This window comes from Apodemus sylvaticus, chromosome 15 (assembly GCF_947179515.1).
Source record: "Apodemus sylvaticus chromosome 15, mApoSyl1.1, whole genome shotgun sequence".
Classification (NCBI taxonomy): Eukaryota; Metazoa; Chordata; class Mammalia; order Rodentia; family Muridae; genus Apodemus; species Apodemus sylvaticus.
Window position 1 is genome coordinate 82,553,659 of NC_067486.1, and position 17,844 is coordinate 82,571,502.

Here is a 17,844-nt window from a genome sequence, read left to right on the forward strand (position 1 = left end):
TAGCAACCCCCTCTGATTGTCTCTCTCCCCTTCCAGGGCACTCCAGATGTCACCCTGTTCTCCAAGCCGGCATCCTTGAGTCTGCTCAGCAGACATCTGCTCAAGTCTTTTGTGTACTCGGTGAGGACTTGGATGGAGTGGGATGAGGTGGCAGGGACATGTGTGCAAGAGGGCAGGCCAGGGATGGCCTAGGGTTCCCTGCACTGTTCACCAGCTGTGACACTGGGTATTCGCCTTATTTGGGGCCATATTTTAACTCGCCTCACCTAGGAACCTTCCAGTTTCCTACAAGCTCGAGTATTAGCAGTCACTATGTCACTCAGATAAGTGGGAGGGACCCTGGAAAGCTGTGGTGCTGGAGCTTAGGTTCATCTGTGGCAAATCAGGAAAGATGGAGTTAGTCATACACACCTTGTTTCCAACAAAGGTTTGGATAATGTCTCCGTAGGTTCATGGCCCTAATAATACCTTTCTTAGAATACAGTCTAACTCAGTTGGTATTTAGACAGGCCCTACGTCACCCAGCTACTAGAGGACTTCTCCCAGGCAGGGATGCAGAAAGGATAGCTGGTGGTGTCTGAAGGATGAGGTTCGTGAAGAGAGTCGGAAGCTGAAATTTACTCAGGCTGAGAGTAATACAATGATGTTAATGTTCTGAAGATAATTAATGTGCTCTCCATGGGCTCTGCCTCCTCAGACACCACCAGTCTCTGCTCACGGCTCTCTCAGGAAGACTGAATATATAGCTCGGTAGTGGAGCCTTGCCTAGCATGTGTGAGGCCCTGGCAGTATGTCTGATCCCCAGCACCAAAAAGAATTCGTTTGAGAAACTTGCAAGAAACAAAACTTGTGTCTGTTGTGCACTGGCGTCATGTAAGTGAAGTGATGTGTAGGCATTGCATCGGGTGATATAAGTGCTCTAGAGATGACTGCAGTGTAGAAGAGGTTGTGCAATTATATATAAAATTATATATAAAAATTACACAAGTGTGATGTTTTCATGAGAAACATGACATTCTTAGATTTGGGCGTCCACAGGGGCCCTGGGACCAATCCCCTGCCACATGCTAGGAATGACTAAAATGTCAAAAGATGAACGAGGCCAAGCAAGAACTTTGCTGTTCTGTTGGCTTCATTCAGATCTCAGCCTCAAGTGTCAGTCGTGACAACCTCTGCACCTCTCTTTCCTTTTCTGTAGAAGATAGCCACTTCTCGGGTCTAGTCAGTTATCAGACATTGACTTAACACCCACCAAGTGCACATTTCACAAGCTGGGTCACGCTTCAGTCCTATGTAAACCAGGACAGTTAGTTGGTCACCTTGATGGTAGTGTGAGAGGGAGGCCTCAGCACCTCCATCCTAACTGCAGGAGGGCCCCATGAGACGTGAGTGCATGAGTATGGTTCAAACAGGCATGCACCGGGAGGAAGGAGAGTAGACCAAGGCTGGGGTGTTGGGAGGTGCACCGGGAGGAAGGAGAGTAGAGCAAGGCTGGGGTGTTGGGAGGTGCACCGGGAGGAAGGAGAGTAGAGCAAGGCCGGGGTGTTGGGAGGTGCACTGGGAGGAAGGAGAGTAGAGCAAGGCCGGGGTGTTGGGAGGTGCACCGGGAGGAAGGAGAGTAGAGCAAGGCCGGGGTGTTGGGAGGTGCACCGGGAGGAAGGAGAGTAGAGCAAGGCCGGGGTGTTGGGAGGTGCTCCTAAGAGGCTTGGAGGTAGCGATTGGAGAGAAGCAAGGACTGAGCCCCTGCAAGGCTAGGCTGCTAAGAAGGTGGAGCCAGTAGATAACCGGATTCGGAGAGCCAAGCGATCATGCTGGAATATTGTATCCCATCCGTGGCGACTGCATCCCTGGAGGCCTTGGGGTGGCCTGATGCTGTCAGTTTCTAGGTGCTGAGCAGGGTGCCCCACCCTGCAAGCTGAATGACTGTGCTGGGACCAAGAGTGCCCGCCCCTGTCTCCACAGACAAAGAATCGGCGCTGCAAGCTGCTGCCCCTGGTGATGGCTGCCCCGCTGAGCATGGAGCAGGGCACAGTGACCGTGGTGGGCATCCCCCCAGAGACTGATAGCTCGGATAGAAAGAAGTGAGCAGCTTCTGCTTGTCCTGGGGCAGCAGGGCTGAAGGCCCTGGCGCGTCAGCACGCTGGCCGCCATCTCTGGCCGTGGCTGCGGAGCCTAAGCATCTTTTGCCCTTCTTGTCTCTCACGGGGGTCGGGGGTGGGGGGAGGTGGTGGTGGTGGTCGGGAAGGGTCTGTCGTCTCTGGTCTGTCTCCCAGTGTGTCTGTCCTGTGCCTTTAGCTTTTTTGGTCGGGCATTTGAGAAGGCAGCAGAAAGCACCAGCTCTCGGACTCTACACAACTACTTTGACCTGTCAGGTGAGTGTCTCTGCCACTAGAGGTGGCCACACTTCTGCTGTCACACCTTCCAGGCCAGCATTGGCCCTGGAGCGAGGCAAGCTGGTGATGGAGGTACCAGCCAGCAGTACTTGCCCTTCCAAAACAGCCCTCGGCAAAGCTGCCCTCAGAATCCTCACAGCTCTTGCCTGCATGCAGCCTTACTGTCCTCCCTAGGGGCTGGCTGTGGTGACTCTAGAAGCCAAGACTCTCGGCAAGCCAGTCTCCCTCATGTTCAAAAGGAAACAACATGGCCTGTGGTAACCTAAAGCTGGTACCATGAAGGGCCTTACCTGGGGCTCCAGCACTCTGCCCTGCGAGACAGTGAGCAACTCATCACACTTGCTGTGTTGGGTGAGTCAGAGTGAAAAGGCCTAGTCCAGTGACCACCAGATAGAGCAGCACATGGCACACAACTTGGTTCATGCTTGGCCGATTTACCTTCTTTTTTTATAGCAGAGATTATAAGCTTAGGCTATCGGACTGGTCTGTCTTTTTTGTTGGTTTAGTTGGCTGGTTTTGTTGTCTTGGGTTTTAGTTTTCTGGGTTTTGGTTGTTGGAGGGCTTTGGTGGGGGGATTGTTATTGGTTTTTGTTTTTGCTTTTTTATGTTGTGAAGTCTCTCTCTATATAGTTCTGGCTGTCCTTGTCTTATTTGTGAGATGAGATCTCACTGTGTATGTAGATGAGGCTGGCTAGAACTCACTGAGATCGGAACTGCCTCTGCCTGCCAGGGGCTGGGATTGAAGGGCTGCCCCACACTTCCCTGCCCTGGTTCCACCTGCCCTGGCCCCGTCTTACTCTTATTCACATGTTTTTGCTTTATTTATTTTGCTTTCTGTGTGTATGTATGTTTTGCCTGCGTGCATGTCTGTGCACCGTGTGCATGCCTGTGGGATCTCTTGGAAATGGGATTATAGATGGTTGTGATCTGCTGTTAAGGTGCTGGGAAGTGCTTTTACTGCTGAGCCCCTTGCTGACACAGTTTACAGTAAAACAGACTTGACTTGTCAGTGCACTACTGCCAGTGGCTCACTAGGCTGTAGAGCGCTATAGCCTGATAACGTCCACAGGCAGCCTGGTGACTTCACAGGCTAATCCCTCTCAGTGCCACGCCTGGCTCTTTTTTTATTTTATTTTTTTTTTTTTTTGAATTTTTTTTTTTTTTTCCCGAGACAGGGTTTCTCTGTATAGCTCTGGCTGTCCTGGAACTCACTCTCCCACGCCTGGCTCTTGAAGTCAAGGTGTCAGTATGACTGGCAGCCTCTGTCCTTAGCTACATGTTTTCTTCTTTCTTTCTGAAACTCCTCTATATATGTCTATGCTCTGATCTCTTACAAGGCCACTGATATTAGAGGTAGGACACACACTTAGCATCTAATTTTACCTGTTTGAAACTCCTGACGCAAGGTGTCATATTCTGAAATACTGGAGTTGGGGTTTTAACAAAGGAACTTGGGGCACACAGCTCACTCCACCACACCTCTCAGTTTCTTTTTGCTTGTTTTTGTTTTGTTGAGGTGGTGGTTGGTTGTGGATAGGTTAGTTTTGTTTGTTTTGAGACAGGGCCTCTAATGTAACTCTGGCTATCCTAGACCTTACTCTGTAGATGAGGCTGTCTTCAAACTCACAAGAGATCTGCCTGCCTCTGCCTCCCGAGTGCTGGCACCACTATGCCTAGCTACCCTAGTATTTTATCAGCATCTCTGAGAAAGGTCATGTCTGACATTACCATGCTCTCATACCCCAGCACTAACTTGTCTGTGTTCAGGCTGCCTGCACTGTCTCAGGCAGGCATCTTTGGGCCAGGCGGTTGCAGCTATGGCATTGTGGGGTTGGTCCACCGTGAGCAGTAGCTCCTGCTTCCTGCCTGTCATGTGGGTGTGTTGACCACAACCCACCTTTGCTGCACAGGGAGGGTTTAGGCGAGAAGCTCCTGGCTTCCTCTGAGGGTTGAGAGCTGGAGGTAACAAGTGTGGAAGTAGGTGTGGTCAGTATCAGCCTGGTGGGCAAGGCTTTGTCCTCGGGGAGCTGGCCAGCAGCATGGCGCAGCCCACTCCCAGCAAGAAAGCCCTCTTCAGTGTCTAGCTTTGCTGATCATACCCAACAAGGACTCTGTGTCGTGTCCTCTCCAGAAGAAGACACTGAAGCTGAGGAACACCTCAGAGCAGGGCCGATGTGGCCTGCAACACTGGGGACAGGCCTTTGTGTCAGGGTTGGCAGAGGCTTCGTGTTCCCCCTACTGACACTGTTGGCCCCGCATGCTGTGGGAGTCCTTGCAGGACAAGGCTCTGGCCTCTCCACAGTGTGGCCAACAGATCTAGAGCAGGAGTTCAGTGGGAAAGAGGTGGGAAAATCAAACACCACAGAATGTTCCAGGCCTGCCAGGAGCTGGCGGTGTGGAATGCATGTGAGGACAGTTGTCAGCCTGAGGGAGGAGGGGAGGCCATTTACCATGCCTCCTTTCTCACTCCTCCCTACTCACCAGTTGTTTTCCTTTCATTACTTCAGTAATTGAGCTGAAAGCTGAGGACCGGAGCAAGTTCCTGGACGCTCTTGTGTCGTTGCTGTCCTGAGGGTGAGCACGGGAGGGCGGGTGGCCCCACTCCTGCTTTTGTGCCTTCAACAGAGGCGGTTACTTCGCTTTCCCATCAGAGCAAGACCTTGTGATTTTTCCCAGCAATGTCTGTCCTAAGAATGCCAGCAAGGCCACAATGGAGCACTTTTGAGAAAACTTAATTAATTAATTAATTAATTAATTAATTTCATTAAGCACCTTTGACACCACCACCACCCTCCCTCCCCAGGATGACCTCAGATTTTCTCTTTAATGCCCACACCGAGAGGCTGAGCATCGTGTGTGACACACAGGTTATCTGGTTCCAGCCCCAGAGGCCGCCCAGAGTCTCTTACAGCCGCAGCACAAGCCCCAGGCTGGGGCCCACACAAGTGGCCCGCTGGGGTTTTCTGCACTCAGTCTTTAATAAGAAAGCAGGCTGTTGGTTCTGCGTGGGATCTCAGCAGTGCGCAGCTGTCCCGAGAGGCCTGCTGCATGGTACTGACAGGCCATTGTGGCGCCGAGCAGCCCTCACTATTCCCCCACACGATCCTTCTTTCTGAGGGGTCACATGGGAAAGTGGAAGTAGTTTTCTCCTGTGCTTGTGTGGCCATCTCAGCCTTCCCAAGCCTCTGATAAAAGGAACTCTTGAGTCTGGGGCTGCCCCATCCATGTTAAGCCTAACCTATAGGGGAACAGAATGGCCTAGTGTGACTCGGAACGTCCTTCAGTCAGGAGAGCATGAGCACAGGGCCATATTAAGGAAGGTGACCAGACTGGGCCTGGAAATCCTTGCTCAGACTTGCAGGTAGTCAGCAGTGACTTGGGCTGGCCAAATTAGTCTAACTCCAAAAAGGAGCCCACAGGTGGCAAGTGTGTACTGAGCTTGTGGGGAGTAACACGGGCCAGGCTGACCGGAGGCAGACCTCTCTCTGCACTGTCAGTAGCACGGCTGTGTGTGTGTCTGGTGGCTGAGCAGGGGTGTAACTGGGAGGGGAAGGTACTGCTGCTACATGATGGGGAGCAAGAGACTGCCGGGAGGGGGGGAGGGGGAGGGGGGCCGTGTACATAAGCCATGAAGCTCCCGGGAAGGATAAGTGGTCCGGCAGGCTCTGCCAGGTGAAAGGGTCTGGGTACTTTTCATGCGGACAGACATCCGGACTCCGCAGGAGTGTGGCAGGACAGTGAGTGCCTCAGTAGCTCTGGGGTGGCCGTTTACTCCAGACTCACCCGCACCCTGTTGAAGCTGTTCAGAAGCAGCAGCCCATCACGCCATGGGAAGGAAGGCCTACGCTAGTTTGTCTGACGAAATGGAAAGAAAGGATGAATTGTAGGAAACTTATTTTTTTCTTCCAGAATTTGACTTCTCCAGAAGTGATCTCCTTTTCCTTATTTATATCACCTGGCCGCTATTCAGTTGTAAGATAACATTTGAAATGTGAGACTATATGGTTTTTAATAAAATGTTTGATGTTCTACCCCTTTGAGTCTGTGATCTTAGATTGGTACTTAGTACTCTGTGCCTTCTGGGGATCCAGGGAAACCTTGTTCCTGTTTCTTGTAATCCTCTGTGCACATAGGAGACATAAAGACTTCTCTGTTCAACCCCAGGACAAGGTCTTCCCGCCTGCTCTCTGGCCTCCTGATGGTAATGAACAGAGGCTGGCCCTTTAGTACCAAGTATCTTCACATCCAGCACCTGTGATGGCCGCTGCCCAGCAAGGCCAAGAAGGACCTGCCTACCTGTCTGGTTGTAGCGGCTTCACCGTCTTGGCCAGTCTTCCACCATGACCATCAACTTGCCATAAAGGACCTCTTCAGACGCCTGGTCCCTGCAGGCACATGCCACAGTGCTTTGCAGAGGGGAAAGTATCAGGGGGAAGGCCTCAGACCAAGGAGGGTGAACCCCTCAGCAGTAGGGTCTGAACAAAACCAGGTCCCCAGGCGCTGTCAGCATTCCTCACACCGCCCAGAATATTTCAACTATAGTGGAACTCTGGCCTCTGACACCTTCAGGGAAGCAAGGGTGTCATTGTCCCTGGAGCAGGTATAGAGAGGGTGGGTGGTGAAGAAGGGCTGATGGCCGCCTGGAGACATAGGTACTAGGAAAGCACACATGGTAGAGATACCCACTTGTGGGCATCAGAGCTCCTAAGGCAGGCAGGGTGGCACACAGTCCTAGAAGGAGGAATCTTTTCCCCAGTTTCCTTTTGTTGTAGTGTTCTGTTCTTTGAGACAAGTATTCTGTTCTTTGAGCCATCCTAAGTACTAGTTCCTGTTCCAAGTACTGATGAGTAGTTTTAAGTCACTGGCGAGAAGACCAGGCTGCCCTTCAGGAAATGAGGCAATGTGATGGGTGGGAACTGGGTAGGACTGGCCCTTCTCCCTGGACCACCAGCAAACTGCCTTCACATAGCCGCCCTGGCCATTTGGAAGAACTCAGAGCAGCTGCCTTCCCATGCTCTATACTGGGTAAAGACCTCTGTGGGAAAGGTCCATGGCAGCCAGGTGTGCCAGCATAACCATACACTGGCCTGCTAGGGCACAGGGCCACATGTAGGACCGCATTTCCCCAGGCTTGGGGCTGCCCTTGCTCCTGCACACGGGCCTGCCGGACTAGGTTCATCTTGATTCAGTGAGGTCTTCCACCGAGGCTGTCTCAGCTTTCCTGAAAGTTCGACCCTTGCCTTCTCTGTCCCCAATTCCAGAATCTCCCGAGTCTCTCTAAGCTCACATCCTTAGGTTTTAACCCCTTCCCCACCCTGAGGCACCCAGCCAGGCCTGAAAGACTGGGTACTGGATGTGGCCCAACCGACTTGTTGAGGTCAGGGTCGGTGGCAGATGCCAGCCTTCCTGCTTGCTGACTGGGCTTTGTATGCCCCGTTACATCCCCTTCCCCCACCCACCGCATTCCTGTCTCTGGCCTTTTAGCCCAAATAGAAACAAGCTGCTTTCTTTGATTGTTGGCTTGCTTTGCTTTGCCATCCTGGGTTCTTTTCCCAAGTCCTGGACCCTCTTTTCCCCTAGGATAATAACACCCAAGATTCTCCGTAGTCGTCAACATAGGTGCATTGTCAGCAGGATGGACACAGACCCTAGACCCTGTTAGAGCCACACTAGCCAGAGGAGCTAGGACAAAGGGCAGGAACCAGCCCAGCTACCCAGGGGGAGGACCTCTCGTAGCAACTGTGTGTGCAGTCAGCAAAGACTGAACACATCCTTCACGCAGTGTGGCTCCCACACGAGGGAAGTGCCGGTCTGGCTGTGTGCACCTGTCAGTGGCCAAATGATACTGGGAGCTGAGCAAGCACTGGGAGGAAAAGTGTTGGGAGTCTAACGGGAAAAGCCAGCTACCTAGCCGCCCACCCTCGGCACTTCCTGCCACCCAAGTCCCCTTTCCCACGATGTGAGATTCCAGCTGGAGCCTCTCCTAGGGTCCACCTCCCCTCCTGTATCCCAGCCTGACTCCAGCCAGGGGTCTTCTGCCCACATTCTTGGCTTCCTGCAAGTGTAACTGCATCTCCCAGTTGAAAATTCAAGAAGTCCCTGCAGGGAGCCTTTGAGGAGGGGTTGGTAGATGGTTAGGTGAATAGGGTGCTGGGCAGGAGGAGAGGCTGGACAGAGGACAGGACACAGTTGAAAGTGTTCAAACCATTTACTAAGCAAATTCTTGCCCGGCCCACCCCCCCAAACCCCAAGCTTCAAGGAGGAAGGAAACCCCTCTAAGGCTCTGGTACCTACAGGCCCCCCACCTTGGGGGAATGCTGGAGTAAGATCAGGTCCAGGCCAAGTCCTTTGGTTCAGTAGGTTCCTCTCCACTAACAAGGAAAAGGCCCTTTTAAATGCGTCCCTCCGGCAGCCCCCGGGTCTCTCCAGCGGCCCTTTCAGGTCAGCAGGTGCCACTGGACATGAAGGCAGGCAGCGTCCAGTGTTCCCCAGGATCTCAGTAGGAACTGTTAGCAGCTGTTTGGTGCCTACTTCACCGATGAAATCTGAGAGTTCCACCCACGTCGTGGCCAACTGCACATAGAAAAGGTCGGTCAAGTCCTCACAAGTGCCTGTAGTCTGTTCTGAGCAGGACCTGGCTAGTGCCGGTCAACCGACCCTCTGTGAGAGCGGGCAAGCCTGGCCCAAACCCAGCCTGACTTGCCTCGGAGTCTGCGCTGCGCAAACCAGCGGTGGTCGTCATCCACGTGCGGCTTCCCGCATCGGTCTTTCCCATCGCGGGCTTAGCTGCGGGAAGAGCCCCGCCATGCCTCCCGCCCTTAGACGTAGTTCTTCTTGTCGTAATCGCCATTGGCCGTGGGCCGCCGAGGCGCCGAGTACTTGACGGGGAAGCTGAACTCTGGGCGCCCGGACCAGACCCAGGCGCCGCAGCACACGAGGCCGCCGCCGCACATGAGCAGTGCGGAGGCCGCCCAGCCGATGTACAGCGCCGCGCCCAGCTCGTACTTCTGTGACACTGGCACCGCCGGATCATAGAACTCGCGGACCACGATGTTGGCGAACCAGCAGAGCGGCACGAGTGCCAGCAGCCCGCACAGCGCGTAAAGCGCTCCTCCCGTGAGTGCCACCCGTGCCTTAACTGGGCCCGGGGCCACGCAGGTGGTGCACTGAGCGCCGGTCAAGGTAACAAAGAGTGCCACCAGCGCCAGCAGCACAGCGCCCACGGTGAGTGCCCGAGCAGCCTGCACCTCCGCACTCAGCGCTAGCACAGACTCATACACCTTGCACTGCATGTGCCCGGTGCTCTGCACCACGCACGACATCCACAGCCCTTTCCAAGTCGTCTGCGCCGTCACGATGTTGTGGTCCAGGAAGGCAGTCACCTGCCACATGGGCAGCCCACACGCCAGGATCAAGCCCACCCAGCCTACCAGACACAGCACCAGACCCAGAATTTCCAACGCTGCAGACCCCATGGCTAAAGAAAATGCTCACCCGACGGCCCCTGGGGCCTCCGGGTGCTCTCTGCGCAGCTTGGGCAGTGAGCGCAGAGCTGATTTTGGTGCCTCTGCTCCGGAGCCTCAGTCGTGGAGCAGAAGAGAGGTTTTAACTACACCAACTCGGTTCTACACTAGCCAGTTGGGGGTGTCTTATTTGAAGTCCCGGGAGTGGACTCTGCCCCCAGGGCACAGCCCCCAAACTAAATCAGCCAATCCATGAGCAGACTTTCGGCCCACAGCCAATCGCGGACCCCTTGACAGCTACAGTTACTGAAACCACTGGCAAGCAGGACTGGTCTTGCTAACCTGAGCCACACCCCGCAGAGCCGCAGTCTGAGCCCCTACCAGTTTCTGTCGTAGTTGGGGTTGATCTTGGCGGGTTCACAGGAGATCTGTGTGCCCCAGTCTCCACTGTTAGCAGCATGACCACTGCCTACATGCACCAGTTCCACCCACTACATCCCGAATCATTCCAACTCCTCTCTGCAGACGCTTGGCGCGGAGGTTCTCTGAGCCCCTGTGCACAGGTGAAACAAACCTCTTTGTCCCTTGGCACACCAAGCGGAGATGCTAGGCAAGACTGTGTTGGGCATGTCCTTAATTATAACCTCATTCATGATCCTGCCCAACCACCGCCTACAATTCTCACTCCTTCCCTGGAACCGCTGATCTGGTACAAAGTGGGCAGTGCAAGGGCCTGTGCTCTCTCCTCTGGGGTGCTGCTCGATTCCTGAGGGTTCTCTGAGGCCCGGCTGCAAAGTCCCCAGTCTTCTCCAGCACATAGGCTGCGATCCCAGCACAGCATACTAGAATCCTGGGACAACAGAGACACAAAGGGACATAGAGAGGCTGTGCCTTGCCATCCTACAAATAGTTGTGGTACTTGGCCACCCCAGCCCCCAGGCCACCCTCCGGAAGCCAACTTGGAGTTTCCTGGCCAGGAGGAAGAGCCCCCATCCTCGGTGGAGGAGGGAGCCGCGGGATTTCCGGGCATTCTTCTGCACAATGGCCCAGCCATTTCTTGAAAGGTCCGCTGTGTTAGGCGCTCTGGGTCCCTGAGGCTCAGGTGGGGGCACCAGGCCCCGCAGCCCACAACCAAACTAGGGCGCCGGCGGCCTCTCCTCCCTGCTCCCTTTGACTCCAGCTGGGCTTTGTCGTCCTCGGTCTTGTTGTTTTTCTATTGGGGTTTTGTTTTGTTGGTTTCCTCTGCTCAAAAGAACTCAGGGCCTCTATAGAGAAAAGGATGACATTGGTGAGGCCAGCCACAGATGTGGAGATTTTGGTAAATCTCTCCCTTTATGGGCCCCTGCTTCCTTCCGGAGATGGCTCTAGCTACAGGTCAGCGGAGCCAGGTCATTGTCTGCTGCACCCTAGAAGAAACTGTTCTTAGAAGGTGGAGGGAGAGCCTCACATACACACCCTTTCTTGTCCTCAACCAACTGTCCCTGGTACCTCTCTCCAGCCATCATACTGTCCGCTGCCTTCTATCTTATAGAGACCCCTGCTTCTCTGCAGACCCTTCTCTCCTCTCAAGTCCTGCTCCCCCTGCTCCAGTCCAGAGGAATTTGTGAGGCCAGCCCCTTCCCCCTCCCTCTAAGCTCCACAGCATCGCCCTGGAGGACTACCGAAGCCTCTTCAGGTCACCCAACAAGGCTCCTCCTGCAGGCCCGCGCCTGTAGTCCTCTGTGCTCCTCGTTGCCCGCTGATAAAGAACTGGACCCTAGGAGCAGCCTAGACTAAGCTGGCGGTGAGATTGACTTGTGAGACCAGAAGCATATTTACACACTTCACACTTCACCCAGATCCATCTTCCCTGGGCCTTGAACTAACCTTGCTGCTCTTCCTGGTTTCTCTGTCTTGCTCTTGTGCAAGGATGCACCGATGCACACGTCTGAGAATATCTCTCTACACACAGGCCCCAGGAGGTCCAACCCAGGATAGCTTTTGCCTGCTGGCTTTCCTACTAGCGTTCTGAGAATACAGAGATCTTCTGGGATACACTTCTGGGAAGCAGCTTGTTGCTTCCAACTCGTTGGGGCTACAAACAGCAGGACATGCTCCCCTTCCTTCTGCCTGCCCTCCTCTCCTGGCACCCAGAGTGGTCCAAGCAAGTTCACATACCTTTGGTAACAGCTTCACAATTGCCAGTGGAGCTATAGATGCCATATTTCCCAGCATGCAGCGGGACCGGAACCACTCCAGAAAAGGAAAGTCAGAGCTAGCATTGCTTCCTCCCCAAAACTGAAAGGTGGTCCAAGTGACCATCCCAGACCCAAGAAAGGGTTTTCCTTCCTTGGGGATTTTTTTTTGTGCACTGGACACTATCTCCACCAAAGTACACAGCACAGGCCGCTTAATTAACAAACCACCAACGAAGCACCAGGCAAGCAGCAGAGGGCTCTCTAAAAAAAGGTGGCATCAGAACAGGAGTCCAAGAAGAAGATCCCAAGGAGCAGTTGGAAACCTGAGTACAAGATGCTGGTGTACAGGGCATTTGGGTTAGGCAAGGTAGCTCTGGGTGGAGCACTTGCTTAGCAAGGTCCATCACCAACGACACAAAATAAAACTAAGTAAATCACCCTAGAGGTGCGATGAGGCTCCCAGTGGATCTGACCCGGAAGCAGAAAGAGGTCAGAATGGCCAGAGTACAGCAAATGGCCAGGGCCAGGGCCAGGGCGTCTGGGAGGGTAGGGGGCTTGCCAGGCAGGCCACCTGCTCCTGTCCTGCTATTGTTCTGCTTTCCCTGGGGAAATGGCACAGGATCCTATTAATTGTGTGACAGAAAGGCCTGAGTCTGCAGAAAAGCAAAGTTTATCTCTAGCAGCTGCTGGCTAACCCTGCCCCGAGGGGATCCGTTGACCTTCCATGGCAATCTAAATTTAGGCTCCAGGTTTCTGGGGCTTGCATTTGGGAAGCTCTTAGCAAACAACCTTTATTTCAAAGGGAGTGAGGGAAGGAAACAAAAAAACAGCCTTCCTTCTATCCTTCAGATTCTAGTCCAGGATGTCTTCCCCAAGTTCAGCAGATATTTGCAGGACCACATTATTCTTGCTCAGAGCCATTTCTTGATGGAAGACAAAAGCCTAGGCTCTCGCTGGCCCAAAGGAAGCATCCTGAGACCTCTTCTCCTGTCACTGGCCTTTGGCTGGGAACCCAGGGTGATCTCCGTAGGAAGGCATGGGCCCTGCAGTCTACCCTCACGTGGCATGGGTGTCTTCTGTGGCCCCAAGCAGGTCTGCAGTTAGACTCTCCCTTCCTATTGAATGAAGGACTTGGCTTCTCTGTGCTTCATTTTCCCCTTCCCAGTGCAGCCCCTGCCTCAGGATTGCAACCTTGCAAGAGAGGCTAATTGCAACCCAGAGACCTCTGATACTAGTCCTGGGAGAGGGAGAGGGGCTTGAAGTCACTCGCTGGCTTAGGTGGCCTTCACAGTCACTGCACCTCAGACCCAGACAGGTGCCATCGACATCAGCGGTCACTGTGCTTCAGTGAGCAGGAGAGTTTTGAGAGGGTGGGATCCTGTAGCCCCACCATCCCTTCTAGGCCCACACCAGATGCAGTCTCCAGGCGGTCCAGCCTGACCGCTCCAAAATACAGTGTCTCAGTATGTATCCCTGGCTGTCTAGGACTTGATAAATAAACCAGGCTGGCCTTGAGACCCACTTGCCTCTGCCTTCCGAATGCCAGGGTTAAAGGTATATGCTACCACACCTGACTTCAAATATTTTCATCCACAGTTAGTTGAGTCTGTGGTTGTAGAGTCAGCAGGCTGGCTGGGTTTAGCCAGTTACTTAGCCATCTATCCTTCAAGGCATCGTTTGATGAATGATTTCTGCCCTTGACAAGTACTCTCTCCTGAGCTGCATACCTAGCCCTTACAAGTGATATGTTTCTATTATAGATAATACTATTTATTATCACTGTCCTTACTCATAATTCTTGGTATTTAGGAGGTTATATTACCGATATTATCCAATGCCACTTTTTTTATTGCCTATAATCAGTATCGTGTAACCCCAGTTTCAAACGTTTATTAATTCACTGGACATGGTGGTCACATGGAACCACACCCAGTTCGCAGGTCCTGAGACACAGTGATTGCAAGTTAGAGGCCAGCCTGGACTACACAGTGAGGTCCTGTATCAAAAACAAAAACAAAGACAAAAACAAAAAACAAAAAACAACCCAAGATATCTGGCAGTTTTGCAAAAGATATGATTAATGAACCTATAGACATAAAAATAGGAACTGTCCCAAGAGAAACCCACGTGGGACAGCTCTCCTGCTGGGGAACAGCTGAGCTGCAGGTGCCTCAGGCAGGCGGTGGACATGTAATCCGAGTCTGGAAGCCATCCCTCTAGCCTCAATAATCATGTCTTAAACGTGTTAACATGGGCTATTTTATTTATATAAGTTCTTCAGATATTTTCATATTAAAGGAACTCCAAGATATTAGGAAGCAAGAATGCAAGAAGCAAGCTATTGGTGCATGTAACAGACTTTCCGCCTCTTTCATTGTCTAAGCTCTGTTTCATAACAGAAGCAAAAGTATCTCAGTACCTGCTATGGCTCTATTTACAAAGTAGGGACAAGACTTAAACATGGTGACATCAGGAAGAGGGGCTAAGAGACACCTTAACACAGTGACATCAGGAAGGAGGATAGGAGACATCTCAACACAGTGGCATCAGGAAGTGGGGAGAGGAGACACCGCAACATAGTGATGTCAAGAGTGAGGAAAGTCACACCTACCAAGTATTGCCACCAAGAAACTTCACTGAGTTAAACACACAGTGCACACAGTTTTTCTGAAGTGGTTTCCAATAGTTGCAAAGATGGTTTTCTTGATGAGGAGTGAAGGCTACTTTTTTTTTTTTTTTTTTTTTTTGGTGTTTTGGTTTTTCGAGACAGGGTTTCTCTGTGTAGCCCTGACTGTCCTGGAACTCTCTCAGTAGACCAGGCTGGCCTTGAACTCAGAAATCCACCTGCCTCTGCCTCCCAAGTGCTGGGATTAAAGGCGTGCGCCACCACTGCCCAGCTGTGAAGACTACACTTATCTGTGGGTATAAGGGTTATAGATTGTTGTTAGGCATTATGCTGGTCTAGAAAAGCAGTGGTTGTAGATTCTCTTCCAAAAGCCATGATTTTAGTAGCAGTGAGAAGTCGGCTAAGTTTCCAGTACCAGGCATGGTCTCCTTCATGGGTCTTAAGTCCAATTAGAAAGTTGTCAGTTACTGCCAAAGTACATGTGCCACTGCTGCCTCCTTAGGGGTGTGTTGTCATGCTGGCCGTTGATGTAGTTCATAAGCATCACAGCTGGGTAGGACTGTTGCTTGCCTCCTTTCTTTGGAAGCTGGCATGGTGCCTTCTGGTGCCATAAAAATTAGTTCTCAGGGAGGGGATATCCAGGTCGGTGTCAGCTCAGTGGCTTCTGGGCCTCTGTTTCTGACATGCACGGTGCCTTCAGCAGTATGCAGCAACCAAGTGAGACAGCAACAGGATATATGTTTGGGAGTCTCTTGGACAGGCTGGCCAACAACTCAAAAGAAACAACTCTTCATCACTGTTCCATTTCTGGGAAGAGACACCATGACCAAGACAGCGCATATAAAACAAAACATTTAATTGGGGCCTTGCTTGCAAGTTTCAGAAGTTTAGTCCACTATCTTCATGGCAGGGAACATGGTAGCATCCAGGCAGATGCTGGAGCAGTATTTCAGAGCTGCATCCTGATCCATACGCAGTGAGAGGGAGAGGCTCTGCGCCTGGTGTGAGATTCTGATGCCTTGAGGTCCACTCCCAGTGACACACCTCCTCCAGCAAGGCCACACCTCCTATTCTGCTCACCATCCCACCAACTAAGGACTAGACATCCAAATATATGAGCCTGTGGGCGCTGTTGCCATCCAAACCATCACAGAGGGCCTCTTGTGTCTGATATTGAGGCTTTTGTTAAGAGGTCTTAGGTTCTTGGAGAAGGTGCTGCCTGGCCAGATGAGAAAAGTTCCCTAAAGTTATATATGTAGAGTTATGCGCTAAATTGCATGAATTATAATGTCTTAGGTAAATAGTTAGCAGCATGATTCTTTGTGACTTTTCTGCCATCCACGTTGCTCTGTTACCTCCCTCCCTCTTTCTCGTGCTTGCATAAGCACAAGTCTTCATGCTTGCATAAGGAGCCCCTTGCACTTTCCATATCACAGAATGGACCCTCCCACTCCCTTCACCCTCCTCCTGTCTTCTTACAGCTCCCCCTTTCCATTTTCCCCATCAGATTACTTGAACTCTGTTATTCTCCCTCTATTGCTCCTCCACTCCCCCTCCCTGCAGTGGTCCAGTTTTCCTTTCCAGGTTTCCATTGGAGCCTTCCGTAAGAGAGAACACGTGACGTTTGTCTTTCCAGGCCTGGATTAGCTCACTCAGTATGAACTTTTAGTTCCATCCATTTACCTGCAAAGTTCATGATTTCATTTTTTTTCTATATGGCTAAGTAGTATTCCACAGTGTATATGTTCATGTTCGCTTTCCATTCGTTGGTTGTAGGACACTTACATTGTCTTCATTGCCTTATTATTGTGAATGGAGCAGCAACGGACAGGGCTGAGCAAGGGTCTGGATTGCAGGGTGTAGCTGGGCCATGGAGCAGACTTAGTTCTACATTCCTGTGCATTCTCCACGTGGATTTCCATAATGGCGGAGCCCACCAACAGTGAACAGTGGCTCTCATTTCCCCACATCCTCTCCAGCATTTGTAGTTGATGGTTCGGTTGATCTTTGTCATTCTGACTAGGGTAAGGTCAAATCTCATAGTTTTTTTATTTGCATTTCCCTAATTGCTCTGAACGATGAACATTTTTTGAGATATTTCTTAGCATTCTTTTCCCTTTTTTTCTCTTTATTCAGGCTCCAGACCTATTTTTCAGTTACTTTTCTTCTCTTCTTCCTTCCTTCTTTTCTTTCTTTCCTTTATTTCCTTCTTTATTTTTTGTCTCTGTTTTTTAAAATTCTTTGTATTTTCTGGGCATTAAATGTTTGTCAGATGTACAGCTGGCAGAGATGCTCTGCTGTTTCACGGGCTTCCTCTTCTCCTGGTTGACTGCTTCTTTAGCTCTCCAGTTTCATGAGGTCCCACTCATCAACTGTTGGCCTTAAGTCTTGTGCAAATGAAGTCCTCTCCAGGAAGTCTTACTCCCCCCACCCCCTTTGAGACAGGGTTTCTCTGTGTAGCCCTGGCTGTCCTGGAACTCACTCTGTAAACCAGGTTGGCCTCGAACTCAGAAATCTGCCTGCCTCTGCCTCCCAAGTGCTGGGACTAAAGGCGTGCGCCACCACGCCCGGCTTCCAGGAAGTCTTTCCCTGCACCTGTATCGTGTAGGCACTGCCTGTGTCCTTCTAGCAGCACCAGTGTCTCACTTGGAGTCAGTTTTTGTGCAAGGGGACAGACACGGGTCTACCTGTGTCCTTTGCATGCGACATCCACCTTTCCCAGCACCATTTGTTGAAGATGCTTAATTTTTTCCACTGAATATTTTTGTGAGACATTAAGTGGCCAAAGTCATGTACTCATTTTTGGGTCTTTGAACTTGTCCTATTGGTCTACATGTCTACTTTTATGTCAATACCATATTGGTTTTACTAATATGTCTCTGCAATATATCTTAAAATATGAAATGGTAATCCCTCGAGTGTTCTTTTGTCCTTTTTACTCTAAGGAGATGTCTATATTTAAAACTAAGGTGTGTAAGCAGCAGATAGATGGATTTTGTTTCTTAGTCAGTTTCTTTCTTTCTTTCTTTTTTTTTTAAAGATTTATTTATTATATGTAAGTATACTGTAGCTGTCTTCAGACACCAAAAGAGGGTATCAGATCTCTTTATGGATGGTTGTGAGCCACCATGTGGGTGCTGGGATTTGAACTCATGACCTTTGGAAGAGCAGTCGGTACTCTTACC

General features: G+C 51.4%; 2 protein-coding genes across 2 annotated transcripts in view; one reads left to right on the forward strand and one right to left on the reverse strand.

Moving 5' to 3' along the window:
* Nucleotides 1-6,424, forward strand: part of Cdc45 (cell division cycle 45) — a 33,021-nt gene extending 26,597 nt beyond the window's left edge. The window contains exons 15-19 of the mRNA XM_052157951.1: nucleotides 37-120; nucleotides 1,963-2,081; nucleotides 2,296-2,372; nucleotides 4,901-4,967; nucleotides 6,303-6,424. Coding sequence (XP_052013911.1) covers nucleotides 37-120; nucleotides 1,963-2,081; nucleotides 2,296-2,372; nucleotides 4,901-4,965 — 345 coding nt within the window. The 3' untranslated portion in view covers nucleotides 4,966-4,967; nucleotides 6,303-6,424. The remainder of the gene's footprint in view (nucleotides 1-36; nucleotides 121-1,962; nucleotides 2,082-2,295; nucleotides 2,373-4,900; nucleotides 4,968-6,302) is intronic.
* Nucleotides 6,425-8,582: 2,158 nt separating this feature from the next.
* Cldn5 (claudin 5) lies at nucleotides 8,583-10,729 on the reverse strand. The gene has a single exon (XM_052158854.1). The coding sequence runs from the start codon at nucleotides 9,866-9,868 to the stop codon at nucleotides 9,212-9,214; it is 657 nt and encodes a 218-aa protein (XP_052014814.1). The 5' UTR covers nucleotides 9,869-10,729; the 3' UTR covers nucleotides 8,583-9,211.
* Between the last annotated feature and the right edge of the window lie 7,115 nt (nucleotides 10,730-17,844).

What these genes read in the sequence shown, in the direction of transcription:
- Cldn5 (XM_052158854.1), bottom strand. Translation starts at nt 9,868, where the DNA reads ATGGGGTCTGCAGCGTTGGAAATTCTGGGTCTGGTGCTGTGTCTGGTA.